At 49.9% G+C, this 25,393-nt stretch overlaps 1 protein-coding gene across 2 annotated transcripts; it reads left to right on the top strand.

The window, feature by feature from the left end:
* The first annotated feature begins 541 nt into the window (after positions 1–541).
* On the top strand, positions 542–24,654 carry LOC120385940 (zinc finger protein 883-like). 2 transcript variants are annotated; one of them, XM_039504558.1, is made up of 6 exons: positions 542–605; positions 1,815–1,975; positions 10,470–10,596; positions 13,188–13,307; positions 16,966–19,584; positions 24,617–24,654. In XM_039504558.1, the coding sequence occupies exons 1-5, from the start codon at positions 590–592 to the stop codon at positions 18,783–18,785; spliced, it is 2,244 nt and encodes a 747-aa protein (XP_039360492.1). In that variant the 5' UTR covers positions 542–589; the 3' UTR covers positions 18,786–19,584; positions 24,617–24,654. The 2 variants fall into 2 exon arrangements, with proteins under 2 accessions (XP_039360492.1, XP_039360493.1); XM_039504559.1 differs by lacking the exon at positions 542–605 and adding an exon at positions 1,246–1,360.
* Positions 24,655–25,393: the final 739 nt, after the last annotated feature.

Below are 25,393 nucleotides of genomic sequence, written 5' to 3' on the forward strand. Positions count from 1 at the left end.
ACTTATAGAAAGAGACCTTCTAAAAACATTAAAATGTATTACTGGCACGCGAAACCTTAACTTGGAGTGAATAAATGAAGACTCGGCACATCACTTCTGAAAGGTTGCCAACCTGTTTTAGTGCATGCAGGTGAACTGAGCACCCCTCTGGGCTGTAAAAAGGAAACTACAAATGGTGTTGGCTTATAACACCCTCAGTGATCACCTCTCCAGCCTCCTGCTTTAAACCCTCCTCCTGCAAACCCTGGCACAGCCGCTCAGCTACAAACTGGGGGCCCACTCACCCGTGTCAAGTTAAGCACATGGGTCAGCCTTGGCCTTAAGTAACAACGATCCCAGGTGCTGCTGGCCAATGTCCCAGGTAAATGAAAAGAAAACTCAAAGGCCAGAGCTGTGGCTTGGCTGAGTGGCTCCCAACACTTTTCCAAAGCGCCACAAGGTGCCGATAGGTCTCTGCAGCTGGGTCTGCTCGCCGCAGCCCGTGCTGGCAGCCAAAGGGTTACCGCCGGCTCATCCCAGCAGACATTTTGTTGAACTTTGCAAAATTGTGGCCCGTCCGCCGTGTCTCCGAGCGGCCCTGGGGGGATGGATGGAGGCAGCGGGAGGTAAGCCCGGGGGCCTGCAGGGGGGTCTCCAGTTTGCAGGCTGTGCCTGTGCTCCGCTGCCCAGAGCCCGCTGCAGCCAGGCTGACTAGCACCTTCCCGGCGGGCTGCGCCCTGCGCTCTCCAGAGCCTGTGCACAATGGCCAGGCAGCGAGCCGGCCAGCCGCGCGCCACGCCCCGAGCTCCGGAGCCTCTGCGCTAACGCGCCGCAGCCCCTGCGGCAGGTTCGAGACCTGCCTGGGGCATTTGTTTACAACGTTTGGTTAGGGTTGCTTGGCTGAGGGGCGGGGGTGCCCCTCCTGGCCCCAGAGGTAGGATAGGATGGACCTGCCCCAATGTCAATGAACAGGTCCCTGTTGAGACAGCAGGGAGGGAGGGATGGGCCCAGGGAGCCTGGAGATACAATACTGGTTCTGCACTAGCTCCCCGTGTGGCCTGGGCAAACCATTCTTTGTCTGCCTCAGTTTCCCCAGCTGTTTCCGACGGGGATAATAATACTGATGGCTAATTGTCTTGCAGCGATAAGTCGGTTAATGGTTGCATCATACTTTGACCATATGCAGCTGATTAGTTAGGGGCATAAGCAGCTGGTGAAAGTGTTCTTGGGGGGGACCCAGCCCACCTGCATTCACTGCGCAGCTGTGGCTCCGATCCCACGGGGCTGGGCCCGACTCCCTGCTCCTGCCTGTTGGCTCTTGCTGCTTGCAGATTCGGAGGAGCCCACCACAGTATCACTTGAGGGGCATGTCTGTGCACAGGTGAAGCTACCCCCTGCGATCCCCTTTGTGGCTTGGGCACTGCTGGATGCAGGGCCTCAGCATGTCTCCCCTCCTCCAAGACTTCTCCCATTGCTTCCCATCCGTTCAGGATCCCCAGCTGCCCCCTCCCCCACCCACTCAGGAGTCCCCTCTTCCCTCAGGCCTCCCCCCCGCAGTTCCCTTCAGGATCTCCCATTGCTGCACATTGTGCTGGGCTGTTTGCTCTTTATATTGGTTAAAGCTGCTGCCATATCCACTAGCACAGGGTATTTGAGCAGCCCATCTTATTCTCTTACATTTTGTGCCTGTGAAATTCCTGTTCCTTTTCTGTAAATTAAGATAGTTTACAATCAAGAAACGGACGTAGGCAAACAGAGTTTGATGGTTTGTTCCAGTGCTGCACAGAAATGCTTCTCACCTAGTCACTTAACGTCTGTTTGTGTTTTCCTGCAAGGTGAGCGAGGGGCAGGCAGTCCCAGCTCAACAGGTGGGGGGCACTTGTCACAGGCAGGAAGAGACCTGGATCCCGCACCGGCTGGCAAGCTACAGCTGAGAAACGAGCCCTTTGGCCGAGGAGAATCAGGAAGGGAAATGGCTGCAGACGGCTCTGTTCAGGTAGGACTCCATCACTGCATCTCATGGGCTCTGTGCCTGTGGTTAGAAGATACAGTGAAAATTCTAGCATAGCTCGTGGTTCTCAAATGTTGTAACATGATCAAAACCAGTGATAATGGTAAAGATTATTAACTGTAGCACAGGAGCGCCTCGGAACCCAGTCACGGATCTCGGACCTGTTGTGCTGGGTGTTGTACAGACAGAGAACGTTCCACAGAGAGCCCACAATTCGACTGTCAGATAGGCCACAACAGGTAGACAAAACAGACAGACAAGCTGGGAGGATGAGAGAAAACTAAGGCTAGCAGAATTTAGCAGAAATGCAGACCTCACAGCTTGCCACGTGCCTATCCACTGCCAGACTGTAGTGATCTGTTGGCATCATGACAAAATTAGGCTTTAAGGAGGGACATAGAGGAGCCTAAGTGGGGGCTTGATGAATTTTGACTTCAATCAACATATTTAACGAAACACTTTTCATGCTAAAGTCTAGACACTTTGTATTGTGTCTGATCAGAGTCAGAATAGAAACACTGGTTTGTACTATATAGAAATAATTGGAAACAAAGGCCTGGAACCAGCAGTGGTATTCAAAGGAGCAGACCTTTTCTAGGTAAAAATAATACGAGGCAAGTAGCTGACACTGGAAACGATGAAAAGAATAATTTACTTTACTATTTCCAGGTTGAGGGGGAGAAACGAATCTCTAGTATCCCAGAAATGCAGAAAGACAAAGACATGCAGAATATCCCCAAACTTTCAAAATGGAAGGTTCATCACTAATGGAGTCTATCTTATCTTACATGGCTGCCATTATCGTGGTATCTGAGCACCTCAGAATCTTTAATAAGTCCATCCTATCACATAGAGGTGTTGTAAGGGAAGTGCTATTATTTGAAGGGGGCACGGGAACAAAGGCAGAAAAAGACTGAGGCTATGTCTACACTTTAAAATGCAAAAATTCCCCCCTCCCCTTTTTTTTTTGTGCTAAAACCATGAGAGCGTCTACACTTGTTAATGACTTTTTGTGGTGAAACTCAGAAGTTTCACCGCAAAAAGAAAACCACCTTCACGGGAGGCATACAGCTCTTACCGCTGTTCTTTTTGCGCTGCTGTGAAAGTGAAGGCACGTTCTAGCAGTGTAAACACCTTTTGGCCTCCGGAGGATGTCCCACGGTTCCAAATGCGACCACTCTGGCCAGCATCTCCGCTGCTCTGATGCATGGACGTCCGCCCCGCCCCCTGTAAGCCCCGGGAAGTTTGAAGGTCCCCTTCCCTTTGTTTATACATGTGGCTGGGAAAGCAGCCAGACAGCAGGAGGTTTTTAAAAAAATGCCACGGAAGAAACAAGGAAATAATGGGGCTCCTGAGACATGAAGCAGGGCAGCACAGGGCACTGAGCAGGGACCCAAAATGCCTTCCGCTCACCCCGCACCCCCCTTCCCAGAAGACCTATCGAGAGAGCTGCACTGTGGGATAGCCTCCCTACAGCGCTGCTCTCATCCCCGATGGAAGTGCTGGTAGTGTAAACACTCTGACGCCTGAGGAATTGAGTGAGTACACAAACCAGCCCCTTACTTTCACCAGGTCCCTATCACCGGTGAAACCTGCAGTGCAAAAACTCTGTAAGTGTAGACACACCCTAAGACTATGTCTACACATAAAACGCTACAGTGGCACAGCTGCAGCTGCACCGCTGTAGAGATAAAGTGTAGACACTCACTATAGCAATAGGAGGGTTCTCCTGTTGTGGGGGTTGATCCACCGCCCGAGAGGCGGTAGCTAGGTTGATGGAATAATTCCTCTGTCGACCTAGCACTGTGCACACCTGTGGTTTGGCCTGGTGTACACTAAAAAGTTAGTGTGACCCAGCTACATCGCTCAGGGGTGTGAAAAAACCACCCCCTGAGCCACATAGTTCAGCCGACTAATCCCCAGTGTAGACAGCACTAGGCTGACAGAAGAATTCGTCCATCCACCTAGGTATCGCCTCTCGGGAAGGTGGATGACCTACGCCAATGGGAGAAACCCTCCTGTCAAAGTAGGGAGTGTCTTCACTGAAGCGCTACAGATTTTTCACACCCCTGAGCACCATAGCTAGGCAGATACAGGTTTTCAGTGTGGACCAGCCTTACGCGACTTGCCCAATGTCACACAGTCTGTAGCAGACAGGCAATGGAACAGTCTCTTGAGTCCTTGACCATGAGGCTACCCTTCTGCTCTAGCTCTAAAACAATCTAATTGCTCTGATTGGCCAGGGCTCTTTTATTCATCTTCCCTTTCACAGGTGGTGAGTATCACAGTCTAGGGGAGGCTGAGCCTCCCCAAACAGCCAGGTGTGACCCCATCCACGCTCCCGCCTGCTTTCAGCTCTTCTCCCGTAGCCTAGGCTGGGGCCATGCTGCCTGGCTGGTGCTCCAGGGGGCTTGGGTACCGGTGGCCATGGTGGGGGGTCTCTCGGCTCGGCATGGGGAGGGAGGGCGGAAGGGGTAGGGGGCCCCTGGGGCAGAAGGGGTGGGGCTGGGGGCTGCCTCCCCAAGCTGGCGGTTCACGCGCTGCCCATATTCCCTTTCCTGGTTCAGAAGGTGATGGGAACATAGAAGACATTCAAGAAATCCTTCTTCCATAGCTGTAAAGTGGTTTCAGTCGCTTATCGGTGCTAGACACAAATCCGCATCTTTACTTCTTCACTAAAGCGATTCTATTAAAGAGAGAATTCTAAACCTGGAACCAGAATTCAACAAAGTCCTCTCCCCTGAGGACCCTTTTTCTACAAACTCTGACATTTGGTTCACGTTGCCCTGTCTGAGTGGGCTTAGTACTGAGCTTACATTTCTTCCATGTTATTTATTATCTATATTGTGGGAGTGCCTAGGAGCCTCTGTCACGGACCAGGAGCCCACTGTGTCAGGTGCTGTACAACTCTAACACAGCTACCGGTACAGCCGAGTGCCAGTTCTGTTCCGGGCAAGGTCGAGCAACGCTTCAGGTTCCAGACTCCAAATATTGCCTTGGATCGTCTAAATGTGCTGTGCCCCGTGGGACTGCGGGGCAGCGTTAATGCTGCATTTGGGGCTATCCGACCAAGGGGATAGAGCCGCCTTACAATGAGCATTTTACAGATTTCTCGTTCTAACTCCTTTTCTGTGCGCACGTCTGGGGCTCAGACTATGGCTTTGATCCTTTCCCCACTGACGTGCTCAGTTCCTCCTCTAGTGCACAGCCCCGCTGCCCCTGCCAGGAAGCACTGCTGAAAACGTTACCAGAGGTAAAGTTTGTAACTCCGGGTTGCCGTGTATCCGACTGAAAGGGAAGAGTCACTCACACATGCAGACAGGATGCAAGAGGATTTCCAGGCAGTCTGTTGTCACGGTAACTTGGTGGCTCAGGATGACATGATGTGGTTGCTCAATCTGAGCTGCACCCACATGCTGGGAATTTGCGCCCTTCCCTTGGCCATTTTCAGAGACTGTGACTTGGCACTCGGGGGTGTGAATAATCCACACCCCTGCTTGCTGTAGCTAAGCCGACCTAAGTCCCCATGCAGACAGAAGAATTCTAGCTACCACCTCTCAGCCCTCCCGTCGGCATGGGTAGCATCTCCACCGACGTGTACAGTGGTGCTGCTGTAGCGTTCTAAGTGTAGACAAGCCCTGTGTCCTGTGCATGAGCCTTGCTCTCTGCCTGCATTCTGGAGGGGCTCCTTTTAGAAATTTTGCTCAGAGACCAAAAGTTCTGGTTTATGCCTCCCAGTCACAGCCCCATCTCTTAAGGCAGTGTCCGTTGTCCTGGTTCATAGGGGGCTGGGCCTCACAAAAATGGGAAAGGAGTGGGGTCATGATAACCGTGAACTCCCCACTGCCCTCCCTGTGTGAGAGCCAAGGTCTAGGGAGGTCCTGCTACTCAGAGGGTGTGTGTGTGGGGAACAAACGGGGGCAGTAGGCCTCTCCTTACTCCCCCACTTCATGTGTGAGCAGACAGTAAATGCCCAAGGAAAGGGGGAGGGGACAGCCACTGAGGGCATGTCTACACTGGCAAAGTTACAGCACCGGCAGTTACAGTACCGCTCACAGAGCGCTGAAGGGAAACCGCTGTTGTGTGTTCACACTGTCAGCTGCCTGAGCAATAGCGTGTTCACACATTCGGTGCTTGCAGTGGTATTCCGAGCAGTGCACTCTGGGCAGCTATCCCACAGAGCACGTCTTTCTCTTTTGCCGCTAAGACTTGTGGGAAGGTGGAGGGGGTGGAGGTCATGGGGCATCCTGGGTCCTGTCCCAATGCCCTGTGATGCATCACTTCACATCCCAGCAATCCCTGTGCTTCCGTCTGCATTTGGGGCCATATTTCAATGGTTTGTGTACTGCGCATCCTGCCTCTTTCTGGCTGCAGGAATGGACCCCGAACTGCTGACCAGTATGCTGCTCGCTCTGACCAACACGTCACGAGTGGCAGTGGAATTGTTCCTTAAACTACAAAGGCAAGAGGAGTGTGACATTGATCTCTCCACATGTAGTAGCTATGACACTAGATTGCTTGTGGCATTCACGAGATGCTGACCAAAGTGGAACACCGCTTTTGGGCTCGGGAGACAAACACTGAGTGGTGGGATCACATCGTGATGCACGTCTGGGATGATGAGCAGTGGCTGCAGAACTTTCGGATGAGGAAAGCCACATTCATGGGACTGTGTGAGGAGCTCGCCCCAGCCCTGTGGTGCAAGGACACAAGAATGAGAGCTGCCCTGTTGTTGAAGCACGTGGCGATTGCACTGTGGAAGCTGGCTACTCCAGACTGCTACCGATTGGTCACTAACGAGTTCAGAGTCGGAAAGTCGACCGTTGGAGTCGTGTTGATGGAAGTTTGCAGGGCCATTAATTGCATCCTGCTCCAAAAGACCATGACTCTGGGCAACGTGTACCTTGTGGATGGCTTTGCACAAATGGGCTTCCCTAACTGGAGGGGCAATAGCTGGCACACACGTTCCAATTCTGGCACTAGACAACCTAGCCACTGAGTACATTAATCGCACGGGGCATTTCTCAATGGTTCTCCAGGTGCTTGTGGATCACTACGGGTGTTTCACAGACATTTAACGCAGGCTGATCTGGAAAGGTGCATGACACGCGCATCTTTCGGAACACTGGCTGTTCAAGAAGTTGCAAGCAGGGACCCCGGACCAGAAGATCACCATAGGGGAAGTCAAAATGCCCTTTGTGATCCTGGGAGACCCCACCTACCCCTTAATGCTGTGGCTTATGAAGCCATACACGGGGCAACTTGACAGCAGCAAGGAGTGGTTCAACAACAGGCTGAGCAAGTGCAGAAAGACTGTTGAGTGTGCATTTGGCTGTTTAAAAGCCCGCTGGCGATGCCTGTATGGGAAGCTGGACCTGGCCGATGACAATATTCCTGTGCTTATACCAGGGCTATTAGAGGGGCACAGCGCAGGGCCATAAGGATCAGGGATGGCTTGAGGCAGCAATTTGAAGCTGAAAGCCACTAATATTTATTGCTATGCTCGGGATTGCAGTGCTTGTCATGCTAGGAGCTGATTGGTGCACATGATGCAAGAAGGGGGCTTAACATAATTGTATGCTGCTTTGCAGGGCTCTGAATAGACTAAAGATTGCTTTCAAACCAACACAATTCTTTTAATAAAAGACAACTGGAGGAGAGAGTCACATGAAAAAAATCATCAGCAGGGAGGGGGATGGGGGAAGGAAGGTCTCAAGAGGAGGAGGAGGAGGGGTCCTGGGACAGCTACAGATTTATGTCTGTCCAGGGATCATACCCAACCTTCTCATTTGAAGTAAAATGCAGCGGGTGCTGTACTTCAGCAGGGCCAAGCTGCAGAGGGATGGGTGTTGAGTGCAGTGGGTAGTGGGAATCCGCAGTGCTGGCCTGTGAGGAGGGAGGAGTGGAATGCCGCGGGTAAAGACTGAAGCCAGGAAGTTGATAAGATTGTGTTGGCAGGGTGGGTGGGGCGCAACGTGTCCTGGTCATGGCCCCTTTCTGTCATGCACTGTGAAATCTGTCGGTAGGTATCATAATTCCCTATGGCTGGAGCACAGCTGGGACTGGACAGCCTCCTCTCCCCAGATGCTCAGCATTGCTCCAAGCGGGGGATCGCCTGGTCCGTGGAGCAGGCATGGCCACCTGGGAAGATGCGCTGAGACCACTGCACATGTCACCGAGCAAACAGGAAGGGGACTTGCAAATCTGCAAAGGGATGTACGGGGTGGGGCTTGATGGTTGGTCACCTGAGGGCAGGGCAGAAGAGTTCAAACCGATGACCAGAGAGGTGAGAACAGGCATTGTGGGACACCTCCTGGAGGCCAATCACAGCGCTGTAATTGACCAGGGTGTCTACACTGGCAGTGCAGCGCTGTAGCCCCGGCGCAGAGAGCTCTACGCCTCTCGGCGGGGTGGGTTTTTTAGAGCACTACAACTGCGCAGATGCTACAGAACCCCTGGGATCAGAGCACACATATGAGTAGTGCAGGACAGAGTCTAACACCTCTTTGCTCAGGTAAAACTCGGGTTTAGTCAGGTGTAGCAAACAGGAACCATCTGCACCTGCCATACATTCAAACACTGAGCCTACCCCAGACCTGCCACCCCTTTCACCCGCCTGAGGCATTGGTCTCACTCAGCCCCAGCAGCCACCACCAGACTGCAAGACGACGCCCTGGTGCATGTTTATGGACACGACTTTCCAAATTCAGCACTGAAGTGAGGCCTGGATCGCTCAAGGCACATGGGCACATCTCCTCCTGTCACAGGGACAGCTCTGCCAAGCTGCTCCACGTAATCCCTCCACCCTTCAGTGCAGCTGCACCTAACCCAGCAAAGGCAGCTGCAGTGCATGCAGGGAAACGCTGGAATTCCAGTCTGCGGCGCTCAGCACAAACAAGGGCTTGTTCTCTGAGCCCTTTCTTATACCTGCTTATTGTTGGTTCATAGACACCGATGCCAGAAGGGACTATTAGACCAGCTACTCTGACTGCCTGTGTGACACAGCCAGAGCGTTTCATCCAGTTATGCCTGTAGTGAGTCTCATACCAGACACCTGCATCTGGCCTCATTTGTAACATTACCAGCATGCAGTCCCTCATTGCTGATCAGCTAGGGATTGGGGGGTGGGTATGGATAGCTCAGTGGTTTGAGCATTGGCCTGCTAAACCCAGGATTGTAGGTTTAATCCTTAAGGGGGCCACTTAGGGATCTGGGGCAAAAATTGGTCCTACTAGTGAAGGCAGGGGGCTGGACTCAATGACCTTTTCAAGGTCCCTTCCAGTTCTATGAGATTGGTATAGCTCCAATTTTCTTATCACCCCACTTGCAGGCAGGTTTTGTGGAGCCACAGCTCTCACTGCCCACCCAGCCATGGGCTCTGAGTGCAGAGCCACGGGCCTTGCCGTGCAGGGTGGGGGCTGATCCTGCTTCAGAGGAGAGCGCAAGCCTCCAGTCCCTCTAGCATCCACGTGAAGGTAGTTGAGGCATTGTCACAGACCGGGGCATGGGCAGTCAGGCCTTGTGGTCAGAGCTGGAGTCAGTGGCCAGGAATAGTGCAGAAGCCAGTGCCAGGAACTGAGCAGGGGTGGAATGAACTAGGTAGGACAGGAACAAGGCAGGAGACAGGCTGGGCTCGAGGCTGGGAGCAGGGCAGGCAGCGGCAAGACCACAGCTGCGGGCATGTGCCTCATTGAGCAGCCAGAGATCTGCTCTTAGGCCTAAGAGCTGGCCAAAGAAGTCAGCAAGCCTATCAGGCGACCCTGCTGTGGCTCCGCTGTGCTCATTGGCTCCCAGAGCACAGCTATAAGTTGTAAGTCCTCAGTCCTAGCAGGTATGTGGGGCAGGGGAGAAGCCCGCAGGCTCAGGGGGATCTACAGTTGGAGGGGAGCTGGGCGGGTGGGGTAGACACTGGTTCAGAGGGGTCATTGGGGGGAACAGGCGTGGAGGAGCGTTGGAGAGGGAAGGACGATGTGGCTTATGGGAGAGAGCAGGTGTGTTTGGTGGGGAGAGGGAGGTGGAGCTGGAGCTGGCAGGGCAGGGAGGCTTTTAAAGGCTCATTGGCGATGGGGCTGTGGAGAAGCAGGAAATGTGCACTCCTGGGAGTGCTCAGTAAAGAAATGGACGCTCCTCATTTCACAGGGCATTGTCCCTCATCCTGACGGGCACGTGTCCCTCATTTCGAGAGGGGTGGTGGCAGCTAGTGCTGCCTCGTTGGGGAGTCTCCACTGTGAGAACGGCAAAGCTGCTACTCACCCTCCCAGCATCCCTTTGGAGACTGATTTCCTTCCGTCAGAGCCCTGTGGGGACAAGGGAGAGCTGCAAGTGTGGGATTCCCCTGGGATGCACCAGCTGGAGTGTGTGTTATCAGTGTGAGTTACTCACAGGAAAAGGTTCCCCTGCCCTACCGGGACCCAGGGCTGCCGCTGTCAGGCTGTGACTGAAGCAAACCTTGCTGATCATGGTTTATTTGTCGTTTCAGGCCCTGGTCACGTTTGACGACGTCGCTGTCTATTTCTGCAAGGAGGAGTGGGCGGAGCTAGCGGAGTGGCAGAAGGAGCTGTACAGAGATGTGATGAGGGACAACTATGAGACTTTGATCTCCCTGGGTAAAGATACTTTTCCTTTGCCAGCTCTCACTCAGGTTATTTCCACGTTCCATTGATTTGGGGTGGTCCACAGTGGAGGGTTGCACCACTGTAACTAAACCAGTTTCAAACCAGTACAAAAGCTGTGTGTAGACAAGTCCACAGATTCCTCACATGCTCCCAAAATATAGCAGTAGCTGCAATATCTCTATTGACAGCGTCCTCCAGTTACAAATAACTATTATGTATTTCTTCACATGTAGCTATGCATATAAGAAAAGCTAATTTATACACTAAATATTGTTTAAAATCTGCTTCATTACAGGGTATAACATGGAGTAATAGTTTGAGAGATTACAAGTTCCATTGTTAAGGGCAACTAACTGCACGTTTTATAATGCAGGAATATTTAAAATCCCACACAGGTAACCAGGAGAAGCAAAATATTATATACCAGCCCCAAGATTAACCCTCATTCACTGCCCCTTGCTGCTTCTTGCATTTATAAGCCTTGTTATTATGTGTTGATTGATTAAAGTCTTAAACACTGAGACCAGGTTGCTGCTAAAATACACTTTCTAATAGATAAGAGATAGCCGTCCATCGAGCTTTAGGAAAGTGAGACCCGCCAGCTCTAGAAACAGGTAGCTTCCTTTTGAAGCAGTAATTCTTAGACTCTTGCTCAACAAACCATCTCTGAATGATGACTAGCTGCAGGTGAATGACTGGACTTTCTGTCCCATGGGAAACTGATATTTCAACATTTATTTTCATCCCCAAACAGGATTAAGATTTGTAATATCAATTGTTCATGGAACAAAAAGTTCAGAAAAATTTCAATTTGAAATGGCAAAACATTTTGTTTCAAGTCAGTTCAACATTAAACCTCTCCCTGTGGTGCTGCAGTGCCACATGAAAGTATAGTTCAGGTGTCTGATGGCCCCATTGTTCCCTAAGGGCCAGTTTCCCTGGTTGGTATATCCCATGATATCCCTGCAGTCATATATGACTCCCATGATGCACAACACAGCTTGGTCAGAGGGGAGACCACATTGCATCATGGGAGATGTAGGCTGGCCATATCAGTCAGTACCATGGACAGTGAGATGTTGATCTGACACGTTTTGTTCATGTGGTTAAGGAGTTAGCTTATAAATTGTGCAGACTTAAAACCCAGCGAGCCCCAGCATTCTGTACAGGCTCCCCAGGAGACACCAAACAAAGAGGTCACCTACACGCTGCACAAGCTCCATTCAGTAAAACCCTCTGAAAATGAGAAGAGTGTGTTCGGGTATGTAAATAGGTGAGTGAGTCAATCCACGGGCTTTGAAGGAATTTTTAATGCTGCCTCACCATGCAAACTTCTCTGCTCACCCATAAAGGGGGCTGGAACAATTTGTATAGTGGGGGTGCTGAGAGCCATTGAACCAAACTGTAAACCCTGTACCTAATGGAAACCACTTCACAGCACGGGGCGCAGGAGCACCCCCAGCACCCATAATTCCAGCCCCTATGTACACACTGTACTCTGTGTGTCTCCTCTCTGTTGGGGTCCTCATTAGCATTCAGTATTGATCAGCTACCCATGTCACCTTCGGTGAAGAAATGGTGTTGGTTTCATGTCAGTTACCATTTGGTGTGAAACGAATTATTAGCGTGCCCTAGTCCTGTTCCCAGTGGCTTTGGGTCGAGATCACAACCTCCATCACAGCAGGCAGTAAGGCCCTGATCCAGCAAAGTGCTGTAAGGATATGATAGGACTAATCCCACTGACTTCAGTGGGACCACTCTTGTGCTTACAATTAAACATGATCTTGGGGAGCTTTACTGGACCAGGGCTTAATTCCACAAGTTGTAAGTAGCCCCATCAGAAAGTCCAAGGACTAAACTGGTAGGAAAACCAAACTGCGCTTCCTCCAGGACACAGAGGGGGAACGCACGTCCTGCCTATAAGCTATCCACTTTGGGAGCAATCTGACGGCATCAGTCTCATGGTTACAAAAATAATTTCTGCTGCCAGCAAATTCCCTTAAAATGTCCAAGTTAGCTGGTTGGAAAGTGCTCTGGTCTTTTTTTCCTGCAGAACATTTAGATGAAAATGAAGAATATTCCATGGGGCTTTCCCCACAGAAAATCAACCCCCCCAAATATTTCTATTCAGAAAATGATGCTGCAGTGCCTTGGGAGTTGTAGTTCAAGTGCCTCATGCTCCATTTTATTCTATAGGCTGGGGTCCCTGATTGGACTACATCTCCCATGATGCACAGTGGTCTCCTGTCTTGTTGAGGGGCGATGGTGCACCAGGGTGGTCACATTGCCATGCTGTGCAGTGGGAGACAAAAGTCCAGCTAGGGAGCCCAGCCCATGGAGGAGGATGGGAGCAGGGGTACTGCGGCAGCACTTCAGAATGGAAATATTTGGTTTTGGACATTCAGTTTTTCACCTAAACAACAGTTTGTGCAGAAAGCAGACACTTCTCACCACAAAAAAGTGTTTAGTCAAAAACCCAAAAAGGATTCAGTGGAAAAGTTTGTTTGTTTATTTAGTCCCCTACAAAATACTAAATTCTTTATATTTGAAATGAGTTTTTTCTGATGTTCATTCTTCTCCAGTGCCAGGTCCTGCAGCTACCAAACCTGCCCTTATCTGGCTGATAGAACAAGGAGAAGAGCCGTGTGCCCGGACTTACCAGGACTCGGGGGAAGGAGGCAGTTCAAGGTACATTTCCTCAGGTGAGTAACAATTTACACTGCAACAGTTATTTGCATCTTTCAAAAGCTTCCTAATAAAAAATTGGCCCTGACTCGGTGTTTCCTCAAAAGAAGTGTTCAGAGAAGTAAGGATCGACTAAAACTACTGGAGGACCAAAAGGTTTTATCCTTTCATATTCCAATTTGCATACTAATAAAAATGGACCTGTTAAAATTTGCCACACAATTTCCATAGTAATGAAAATTTGCATACTGACTTGCATAGTAATACAGTGTGCTGCGTAATGATTTGCATAGTAATAAAATGTTCATGCTAATGAACCCAGATGACAAGCCCTGGCTCTGAACTCCCCCATACCTGGCGGGCGTTTGCAATCTGAAGTTGGACTGGCTTGCGTGTGGTCTCCATCTTCAGAATGGGTTAAACCAAACCTCTGGATCCAAAAAGCTAACGTGGCCCCATCCTTGTTAACTTGCATATCTAGCTCCGCCCTCTTCTCAGCCCTTTATCACTGTGCTTTTCCCTACTGGCTAAGTAATTCTCTTCCCCTTCCTAGTTAGTCTGGCTGAAGTGACTTGTCTGGTGCCTAAGCTTTACCAAGCACATAACGCTCACTGTTCTTGTGAGACACCCCAGAAACCCGCATGGGCTTAGGGACACTACGAAACATAATGAGCTTGTGGCCAACATTCTGAAGAATGCTACGGACTCTGGGTACCTGAATCTTGGCACGAGACACCAGGTGCCTTATCTTCATGCTGAAAACCTCAGAAAAATCAGAACAGCAGTGTCTCCACTTGGGGACCCAGCAATTCAGGGACCCCAAATCAGTGGCCACTTTTAAAGAGGAGGCCATGTGTACCTGCACTCCTTTGCTGGACAGTGCACACAGAGGGCCCATAGGGACACCTCTCTAGTCCCTTTGTTTTCGGGCTTGCGGTCACTGCAGATCAGTGACTTTCAGGAGCGGGGTCCTGACCAAAGACAATGTGCCGTGTGATGTGACTTTGGATTGGGAGGGTCCCAGAAGCTGTTCTCTAATGGCTGGGATTGCTTTTCTTGCGCTGCCAGTCAGCTGTTCTCCAGCCAGGAGCACAAACAGGCCTGCTCCCCACTGAGAACAGCTGATTGTTGATCCAATCCATATCAATTTTATATGAGCCCAGAGGAACTGCCTACTTCAATTGCAGTTGACCCACAATAACTTGTTCTCTGCATATAAAAGCCAGGGCCAGTGTTAGGAGGTAGCAAGCAGGGCAATTGCCAGGGGCCCTATCCCACAGGGGCCCCCACGAAGCTACATTGCTCAGGCTTTGGCTTCAGCCCTGCGTGGCGGGACTCAGGGGCCCGGTGTTCAGCCCCATGTGGCGAGGCTTCACCTTTCTACCCTGGGCCCCAGCACGTCTTAACGCTGGCCCTGCTTGGCGGATCCCCTGAAACGTGCTCACGGCCCCCCAGGGGGCCCCGGACCTCTGGTTGAGAATCACTGCCCTAGATAACTCTCCATGTTGCATAGATAACAGCCCAGAGGAGACCAGGGCAGGGAAAATGTGGGACAACCTTCTAATCAGCCAAATCAGTTAATTGGCTGATACCCAGACAGACAAGTATTTCAAAAGCTTCCTTCTTCCACAGGATTCCATTTGCAATTAATCTGCCTTAATCTGATGGTTGTAATATATATATTAGTTCAATTATTTATTCTTCTGAACAATTGATTTCAGGGTTTCTTGTAAACAATAAAAAAGGTCCTACAAAAGAATACACAAGATATTCTGTAGCATATTCCAGTTTACAGAATATTTAGCACACACAAGAGCGATTTCCTAGGATTAATCAAATACTCTATAAATGAATTTTATTCATTTTCAGTAAATGGCAACTAAATTCCAGCTGTTACTTGTTCTTGCAAGATAGAGATTTAGGAACAATTAGTGTATGCTTGAGAGGTGTCCATTTTAAGTGTTGTCTGCTTGTACAAGACACAAAACAGAGAAAACACGTGGTTGTCTATGAATAGCAGTAGGATCATTATGCACGTATTAGATGCTTGTTTGAACTGTATGCAATTCCAGATTCAAGTTCATTAAATAGGCTGCTGAGATATTATATTGCAGGTGATGGGCAACTTTTCCAAGGAGCCCAAGTTCCATTTTCAGAAGGGATTTAGAACTAGATTCAAAGGGACTTTGGCACGGAACTCCAGTGGCGCGGTGCCCCAGAGAGCCTCAGAACCCCTTCGTAGCTCCTGCCCAATCCTGCAAGCACCCCTGTTTCTGCAAATGACATTCCCTCGGGGCTAAGCTTTCGCTGGCGGACAGGCACGAGTCCAGGCAACTCCTGAGGCTGCCAAGCCGCTCAGCATCCTAGCTCATGCCCAGGCCCCTATGGGATTCTCTAGCTAGGTGTTTGCCTGTGGGGCCCAATCCAGTAGGTGTTCTCGTAGCATGACTAACCTGAACAAAGCCAGCCCAGGACAGCCAGGGGCCTGCTAGTGGGGGCGCTGTCCCCAAGTTCGTGTCCCTGCTCCAAATCGGGCAGAGTGGGGATCATCTCCCAGGTGAGTGCCCCAAGCACTGGGTTATTGGCTATAATGGGGTGGCTTTTTGTGAGAAGGGGCTGCCCTGGCTTAGGCACCTCACTCCAGGAGAGGATTCACAGCTGTGAATCCCAATTCTAATGACCTTTGAGCCCTCAGCATTTTCTACTGGTTAACGTAAGCAGCAGCACCCCCAGCTTGCTGTCTCCTGTAACTCCCATTCGTAGGTACCCGACTCTCATGCATTGTGTGGGGAGCCTAATCTGGGGCTGAGGATTCCAGTGGGAACCTCAGTCCTTTTGTGGATCTAGCCCTTAGGCCTAAATCCCATTGACTTCAATGAGGCTAAGGGCTTGTCTACACTACAATCTTAAATCGACCCAGTTAGGTCGTTTTACAGCCACAGCGCTGTGTGTGCTCACCAGGATTGGAGAGGGGCCGTGTGGGGGGCTGAGCGCCAGGGCTCTCAGCTCCGCTCAGCTACCTCCCAGCTGGGAGTTGGGGGGGAAGCCGTCTAAGGCTTCTTGCCTCCAGCAGGGAGATTCACACCCACAGTCTGGCTGGCTGCCATCCCGGTGAGGAGCAGGGAACCAGGACCCCGGGGGACAGCTGGGCTCCCAGTGGGGAGCCAGGTGACAGCCCAAGCCAGCAGCTTGGGGGCTGCTGTGCTCTTGGCAGGGAGTGGGGAACTGGGACCACAGGGGGGCAGCCCAGCCTGGAGCGGAGACTTGCAGCAGCCCATCTGGGGAGCCTGGCGCCAGCTCTCTTGTCCATTTCACGGCTCCAGCAGAGAGAGCCAACAGCCCATGTAAGTAACAGTGTCTACACAGAGCCTGCTTTGCCCTAACTACACCGACGTAAGCCCTGCACCTCTTGTGGAGGTGGAGTTATGTCGGTGAAGTACGGCACTTACATTGGCAGGAGCAAGGCTGTAGTGCAGACACTGACATCATTAAGCCAATGTAAGCTGCCTCGTCCACCTAACTCTGCAGTGCAGGCCAAGCCCAAGGCTCTGGAGTCTCTAAATCACTTTTGAAAACAGGACTTACCGTACATATATTTATCTTAGGCATTTATGAAATAAGTACCTTGATCCATGTGCATGCCCTAATCCAGCTCTGGGTTCCCCTTTATTCCAGCCGATGAGCTCATCTCAAGGAATAACGACGAGGAGTCTCCAGAGATGTTGGGTGAGCACGGGACCTCGCCACGAGGAGCCAGAGCAAGTGCTTTCCCAGGCTGTGGTGGGGGTGTGGGCGAGGGGCAGCCTGGGTCAGAAGGACAGCAGGGGAAGCCAGCAGGAAACCCAAGTGGTGGAGCGAATCGGTGTGGCAAAGGATTCAGTGAAGTGGAAGATGCCGCTGCCTCCCCAAGAACCTCCCCAGAGCAGAGGTTGCACTGCTGCATGGAATACAATGAACGCTTTCCTCACCCGTCGCATGTAACCTCTCACTCCAGAGCCCATGCTGGGGAGAGACCCCATAAGTGCCCCACCTGCGAGAAGGAATTCAGCCGGCGTGCACACCTTATTCAGCATCAGCAGGTGCACACGAGGGAGAGACCCTACAGCTGCCCCGAGTGCGGGAGAGGCTTCAGCCGCAGCTCTAAGCTTATGGAGCACCAGAGACTCCACACAGGGGAGAGACCCTACGAATGTCCCGAGTGCCAGAAAAGCTTCAGCCAGAGCTCCAGGCTGATCAAACACCAGAGAATCCACACAGGGGAGAGGCCCTTCCAGTGCTCCAGGTGCGAGAAGAGCTTTGCAGAAAGCACGAGCATGCTGCAGCATTACAGAGTCCACACGGGGGAGAGGCCCTACACGTGCAGCTACTGCCAGCAGAGCTTCAGCCGAGGCTCGCGGCTGGCGGAGCACCAGAGGGTCCACACTGGGAAAAAGCCCCATCGGTGCGGCGAGTGCGGGAAGAGCTTCGGGAACCGCTCGACCCTCACCACCCACTACAGGACCCACACGAGCGAGAGGCCTTTCACATGCGGTGAGTGCGGCAAGAGCTTCAAGCAGGGCTCGGCGCTGATCGCGCATCGGAGGAGCCACACCGGAGAGAGGCCCTTTACATGCATAGAGTGTGGGAAAAGCTTCGCTCTGAGCTCACACCTGATCAAACACCAGAGAATCCACACAGGGGAGCGACCCTTCCAGTGCCCCGAGTGCGAGAGGAGCTTCGTGCGGAACTCACACCTCACCGAGCATCGCCGGATCCACACCGGGGAGAGACCCTACCAGTGTCCTGAATGCAAGAGGAGCTTCCGCCGCAGCTCCCGGCTCGTTGAGCACCAGAGGATCCACACAGGAGAGAGACCCTACAAATGTCCCCAGTGCGAGAAGAGCTTCAGCCGCAGCTCGGCCCTCAGTGATCACCGCCTCCGAGTCCACACGGAAGAGGACGCTGCAGAGGAGGACAGCCCCTCCGATCAGCCGAACGCCCCCGGAAGGGAAAGACGCTACCAGTGCGGCGAATGCGAGAAGAGCTTCTTTCGGAGATCCCGTTTTGTTGAACACCGCAGAGTCCACACAGGAGAGAGGCCCTTTAAGTGTCCCGAGTGCAAGAGAGGCTTCCGCTCCAGCACAACCCTTACCAAACACTCCAGAATCCATACAGGGGAAAAGCCTTACAAGTGTTCTGCATGCGAGAAATGCTTTGTCCACTGCTCCAAGCTGATGGCGCATCAGAGGAGCCACACCGCAGAGAAACCCTTTAAATGCAATGAGTGCGAGAAAAGCTTCACTCAGAAGTCGGGCCTCATAGATCATCAAAGGATCCACACGGGAGAAAAACCCTATCGATGTCCCACCTGTGAGAAAAGCTTCAGCCGGAGCTCGACACTCATTCAGCATCAGAAAATCCACATGATAGACAAACCCTATAAGTGTCCGGAGTGCGAGAGAGGCTTTAGACGACACGCACATCTCAGAGAACACCAGAAAACCCATGCACCATAGGAACTGGCTGCATTTAACACACAGAGCTAGCCATTGAAGGTGGATGTGTTCCTGTGACCTCTGGAAAGGCAGTGTTTGGGAAGTGCCATCTGCAGTATTTCCAGAGCTTGGGAGACTTGTTTCACGAAGAAAAGGAAATAATTGTATTTTGGGACAGTTGGGAACGAACAAGGAAATTCCATGCAAATATCTAGTGCTCCTGGAATGTTGAGGTTGAGAAAATAAGCTGTCCGAAGCCAGGCAATGCAGAGTTAAGTGCGGCCTTACCATTGTCCTCCTGTGCTTATCCTTTTACAAACAGGATTTCTCCTGATTATAAAAAGATTTGCCAATTAATGTAACAGATACAAACAAGAATTTCTTATGCAGTCCTACAGACAATATATCACAGTATAGCATAGCCGAGGCAACGGGGTTGGCTTGATGTTTTTTTTTAAAGTTTCAGTGAGATCTGCAAGACAAGTGAAGTTTAATGTTCAGTAACTACACAGTAGCAAATATTGTAAATTGACTGGCACAGAGTGTGAAGTGACCAGGTGTTCGAGGTGGCAGGGGCATGAGAATGAAGCCCTTACTCCCACTGTGGTGAAATTCACTTCTCTGCAAAAGGTCAGCATCATGTACTCCCTACCAGGGCTTAAGTGGTACATAAGCCAGGCACAGGCCTTCTGTGTGAGATGAATTTCACCATCTGAAGACCCCTGACTCATGTGAGTAGTATGCCAATGTGAATGTTTGCACAATTGGTTCCCTTAACAGGGCGGCAGTTCACTTCTATTGGAACCCTGCAAAACACCAGGTGAGTGCGTCCGGCTGACTCATTGTGGTGCTGCATGTCTCGTTAATTTCCACCAATGATCTGGAAACCTGGGCACAGGGAACGAGAGTCTGGGATGCAGGAGGTTCTGCCGGGATTCCGCAGGCTTGAGGAAAAAGCTCACACTGAGGTTATGTTTTATTGTTGCAGCTACTTGTTAAAAAAAAATTGCCAAACGTTTTTGGATGGGAGATAACTCAATTTGGAAACAGAGTTTCAGGGGAAATTTGTTTTTCTTCCCTAAGTTTCTTTCTACACCGGAAACACGTCTCTCTGCAGCCACCAGGACTAGAAACTTTTTTTTAAAAAAGTGATAACTGAGAACCTCAGTTTATAACCTGATTTCAGCCATTGGGCTTTAGGAACGGGACCAAATATTACAAGGCTTACAGTCTGGCAACACTGCTAGTCTAAGCTAAGGGTGCTCAAAACATTTCCATCAAGACTGTTTTTCCCCCCTCCCCATAAGGAGAATTTTCATTTAGTTGAAAACCCAAAGAGTTCACTTTTCTTGAGAATTTTTTTAAACTAGAAAACCTTCAGTTTTTGGAAGCTTTCAGCCAAAAAATACACAGTTTTTGACAAAGTCTAAATTTTCTGGGGCAAAGTTACATAAAAGCGAAAAAAATTATCAATTTTTCATGGCAAAAATCCCCTGAACGAGCGACCCACTGCCTGGTGCGTGCCCTGGCGCCTGCGCATGCATAGCAGAGTTTCTTCTTCTCACTGCCCCTGTCAGCAGCCTTTCTGGACGCCCAGTGGTTCACCGCTTCCCACAAGTCAGCCCTCCAGCTAGTTCGCCCTTTCAGGTACCAAATCTCAGTATCTGTGGGCCCCCAGGCCTTCCCCTGGGATTCTGAAAACACAGACAAATCTAAGTGTTACCCAGTGTTTCCAGCCCCAGCACACTCACCACCTCAGTCCATTCCAGTCCCTCAGTCCTCGCTACACCCTCTTTTGGGGCCACCACACCAAGCGTCTTCATCTCCTGCAGCCTCTGTTTACTTCTGGCCTAGTTTTTCTACCTCCTGCAACCATCCTCAGCCACTTTGGCCTCTTTCCCAGGGTTCATGCCCCTCTGCCGCCAGGGCCTACTGCTAGCAGGCTGGTCAGTGCCCTTCCTGGGTCCTCGTTCCTTCCGTCAGCCCCAGGACTTCCTCCTGGCTTCCCCCTACCCGCTGTTGGGCTTCCTTCTTGATAATTTTGCCCTACCAGACACACCCCTTCCCCAGGTGCAGCACCAGCAGGGCTAATTAAGGCCTTGTCTGCATCTTTAACCCATTCCTGAACCCTACTGCCCTTACATGGACTCCCTGGGAGCTGTGTGTGTGTGTGTCGGGGGGGTTGACCCCCCCACTCCCCCATTCTGAGCAGCACTAGTCCAAGATAGTACAGGAGGGTGACCCAGATGCTCACCTAGTCACGTTGAAGTGGATAGCTGCTGCAGCCCAGTGGGAGAAGACATCCTAGGACTGGAAGGGACCTCAAGAGGCCTTCTAGTCCAGTCCCCTGCACTCCTGGCAGGACTAAGTATTATCTAGACCATCCCTGACAGGGGTTTGTCTAACCTGCTCTTAAATATCTCCAGTGATGGAGATTCCACAACCTCCCTGGGCAATTGATTCCAGTGCTTAACCACCCTGACTGTTAGGAGTTTTTCCTAATGTCCAACCTAAACCTCCCTTGCTGCAATTTAAGCCCATTGCTGCTTGGCCTATCTTCGGAGGTTAAAGAAAACTATTTTTCTCCCTCCTTGTAACAACCTTTTATGTACGTGAAAACTGTTATTATGTCCCCCCTCAGTCATCTCTTCTGGAGACTAAAAAAACCCCCAAACCCATTTTTTTCAATATTCCCTCATAGGTCATGTTTTCTAGTCCTTTAATGGTTTTTGTTGTTCTTCTCTGGACTTTCTCCAATTTGTCCACATCTTTCCTGAAAGGTGGCACCCAGAACTGGACACAATACTCCAGCTGAGGCCTAATCAGCACAGAGCAGAGTGGAAGAATTATTTCTTGTGTCTCGCTTACAACACTCCTGCTAATACATCCCAGAATGATGTTTGCTTTTTTTGCAATAGTGTTACACTGTTGACTCATTTAGCTTGTGATCCACGCTGATCCCCAGATCCCTTTCCCCAGTGCTCCTCCCTAGGCAGTCAGTTCCCATTTTCTATTTGTGCAACTGATTGTTCCTTCCTAAGTGGAGCACTTTGCATTTGTCCTTATTGAATTTCATCCTATTTACTTCAGACCATTTCTCCAGTTCATCCAGATCATTTTGAATTTTAATCCTATCCTCCAAAGCACTTGCAACCCCTCCCAGTTTTTTGTTGTCTGTAAACTTTATAAGTGTACTCTCCATGCTATTATCTAAATAACATATGGAGATATACCTGTCTCATAGAGCTGGAAGAGACCTTGAAAGGTCATTGAGTCCTTGCCCCTGCCTTCACTAGCAGGACCAAGTACTGTCCTGAGCAGTTTTGTGTGGGTTTTTTTTTGTCCCAGATCCCTAAATGGCCCCCTCAAGGATTGAACTCACAACACTGAGTTTAGCAGGCCAAGGCTCAAACCACTGAGCTATCCCTCCCTAGCCCTATGAAGAGAGTGAAGAGAACCGGACCCAGAACTGATCCCTGTGGGACCCCATTTGCTATGCCCTTCCACCTTGACTATGAACCACGGATATAACTACTATCTGGGAGCGGTTTTCCAACCAGTTGTGCACCCACCTTAGAGTAGCTCCACCTAGGTTGTATTTCCCTAGTTTGTTTATGAGAAGGTGATGCGAGACAGTATCAAAAGCCTTGCTAAAGTCAGGCTAGATCCATCTGGCCACTTGGTGATGGGATGCACAGGCTGCTTACCAAGCTGTGGATGAGTGAGAGCATCTCGGAACACCAGGAGCCTTTGGGAATTGGGACTTGGTTCAGGTTGGTGATTGTCCTTATCCAGGGCTGCTTTGCATAACATAAAAGGAATCCTGAGGTTGACCGGTTCCTTATTCAAAGGCCAATTTGATAGTAACATAAAAGTAAACATTTGAAAATTAGATCTGTCGGTTAATCGCAGTTAACTCACGTGATTAACAAAAAAATTAATCATGATTAATCGCACTGTTAAACAATAGAATATCAATTGAAATTTATTAAATATGTTTGGATGTTTTTATACATTTTTTCAAATATATGGATTTCAATTACAAAACAGAATACAAAGTGTACTGTGCTCACTTTATATTATTTTTATTACAAATATTTGCCCTGTAAAAATGATAAACAAGAGAAACAGTATTTTTCAATTCACCTCATACAAGTACTGTCGTGCAATCTCTTTAGCGTGAAAGTGTAACTTACAATGTAGGGGTTTTTTTGTTACGTATTTAATTAACACATTATTTTTTTTACAAGCATCTTCAGCATGGAAGCATGTCCTCTGGAACGATGGCAGAAGCGTGAATAGACATGAATGTTTAGGGCATCTGGCATGTAAATAGCTTGTGATGCCGGCTACAACTGTCCCATTCAAACGCCTGTTCTCACTTTCAGGTGACATTGTAAATAAGTGGGCAGCATTATCTCCCGTAAATGTAAACAAATTTGTTTCTCTTAGCGATGGGCTGAACAAGAAGTAGGACTGAGTGGATGTGTAGGCTCTAAACTTTTACACTGTTTTGTTTCTGAATGCAGGGGGGGTTTGTACGTAACTCTACATATGTAAGTTCAACTTTCATGATAAAGAGATTGCACTACAGTGCTTGCATTAGGTGCATTGAAAAAATACCATTTCTTTTGTTTTTTACTGTGCAAATATTTGTAATAAAAATAACTATAAAGTGATCACTGTACACTTTGTAGTCTGTGTTGTAATTGAATATATTTGAAAATGTAGAAAACATCCAAAACAATTTAAATAAATGGTATTTTATTGTTTAACAGTGTGATTCATCGCGATTCATTTTGTTAATTGCTTTACATCCCTATTCGAAATTCAGTGTCATAAAGGAATGCGGGTCACATTCAGGCAGCTGCCATCTCTCTGCAACACACGGAGTTATGGCCAGGATTTTAAAGGTATTGAGATGCCTAATTGCCATTGAAATTGATGGGAACTAGGCACGTAAGTACCTTTAAAAATCTGGGCTCATGTGCCTGCTGTTAGCTGCCAGTCCAGGTCACAAGCACTGGCTGCTTTCCCCGGGTACTGTTTGCACTGGGATCCTTAGACCTTTGCCTGCACAAGAAAGTTGCTGCAGTTTAACTTAACTTAGCGTATACCTTATGGGTATAAATGCCTGTGTGGACACTCTTAGGCCAAGGTAAAAGTGGCTCATTTGGGTTTAACTGTAACTTGTTCCCCGTTGAATTAAGCGAAACCAAACTAAGCTGCTGTTACTGAGTGTGTCCAGGGAGGGTTTTGCATTGATTTAACTAAACAGGCGTCAATCACACCTAGTGCCCTTGCTTACACCCAGCCCTGGTACGGCTTTAGCCATAGCAGTATAGTTCAGGCACCTGCCCCTCATGTGGCTGCAGTTAAAGCAGTGTAAAGGTGCTTACAGTGGTGCAGCTTATTCCATACAGGAAGGGGAATAAATTATACTTTATACAGTGTAACGCTCCACTCGAGGTGTTCTACTGTATACCTAGATTGGTAAGAACTCACCTCCCTCGCCCCACCTGGCATACAGCCGTACAAACACTGTGCATACAGCAGGTCTTCGTGAAACTTCAGTGCCCCTACGTGTGCTGATGAGCACTTCGGGGGGTGGCAGGACTGCAGGGAATGTGAACTTGTTTTGCAGGGAGAGTCATTCCCACCTCAAACCTGACTTTATAGCATTAGATGTAGGTTCCCCGGCTTTAGTATATAGTGGAAATAGCAACTGCAATGTATTTATTATCCTTTCCTCCCTCTTGTCTCCAGCCCCCTTGCATGTAAGTGTGATGCTTGTTTTCTTCTAATGCTGTTTATTAAAGCAGAAAATGCAATGTGCTCTCTCTGTTTATTAGCATTCAACATGGAATGGGCAGGTCCCTTCCCCACCAGCACAGAAGAGCACGGTGCTTTGAGCACATCCCGATTACAGGCAGCTAGGGCACAGTACAAGCTATGGGACAAAGGGGCCAGTTCAAATCTTGACTGCGACCAATGTACTATGCTGACCCCTCTACAGTCACTGCAGCCTGTTGCTCTGTCACCTATCGCAGACCCATTCACATCCTTTTCTCCTGACCAACCTCCTGGCCCCACACCCGTCTCCGGGGATTAAGCCTGGCATTGTCACCATTGCTCCGCACAGCAGGTGCGTGTTGGGTGCTGAGGACTAGCTCCACAAAGGAACATGGGCATCCCAATGCGCAGCGGTGTCAGGCCATTGGCGGCTCTGGGCATGTGCACCACTAGACACAGAGGCGCCTGGGGAAACTTGCCAACTACAGGATTAGGTAGAAGCTGAGCAGGGGGGTTGAGGATCTCCGGCGTCCCTCTGTGGATCTAGACCTGAGCTCTTAGCATCACAGAAAACGGTTCTGCTCCAGTCCTACCGCCCCTTGGTAGGGTCTCTCTGCTGCTGACGCTATTGCAGGCGGATTATTTTGGAACAAATCTCCCTGGTCACCTCCTACAGTCTGACACCAATGAGGTCAATTTGCCTCCTGCAGTACTGTGCATGTTATTAAATGTGACTAGAAACTGATGCAACTAGGAGGCATTTTGTGGGGGATAAAACATTTATTCTGGCCAAAGGTGTCACACAGCTCCAGTATTTGTGGGTCCCCTTGTTTTAT

This window comes from Mauremys reevesii, linkage group 18 (genome assembly GCF_016161935.1).
Source record: "Mauremys reevesii isolate NIE-2019 linkage group 18, ASM1616193v1, whole genome shotgun sequence".
Taxonomy (NCBI): Eukaryota; Metazoa; Chordata; order Testudines; family Geoemydidae; genus Mauremys; species Mauremys reevesii.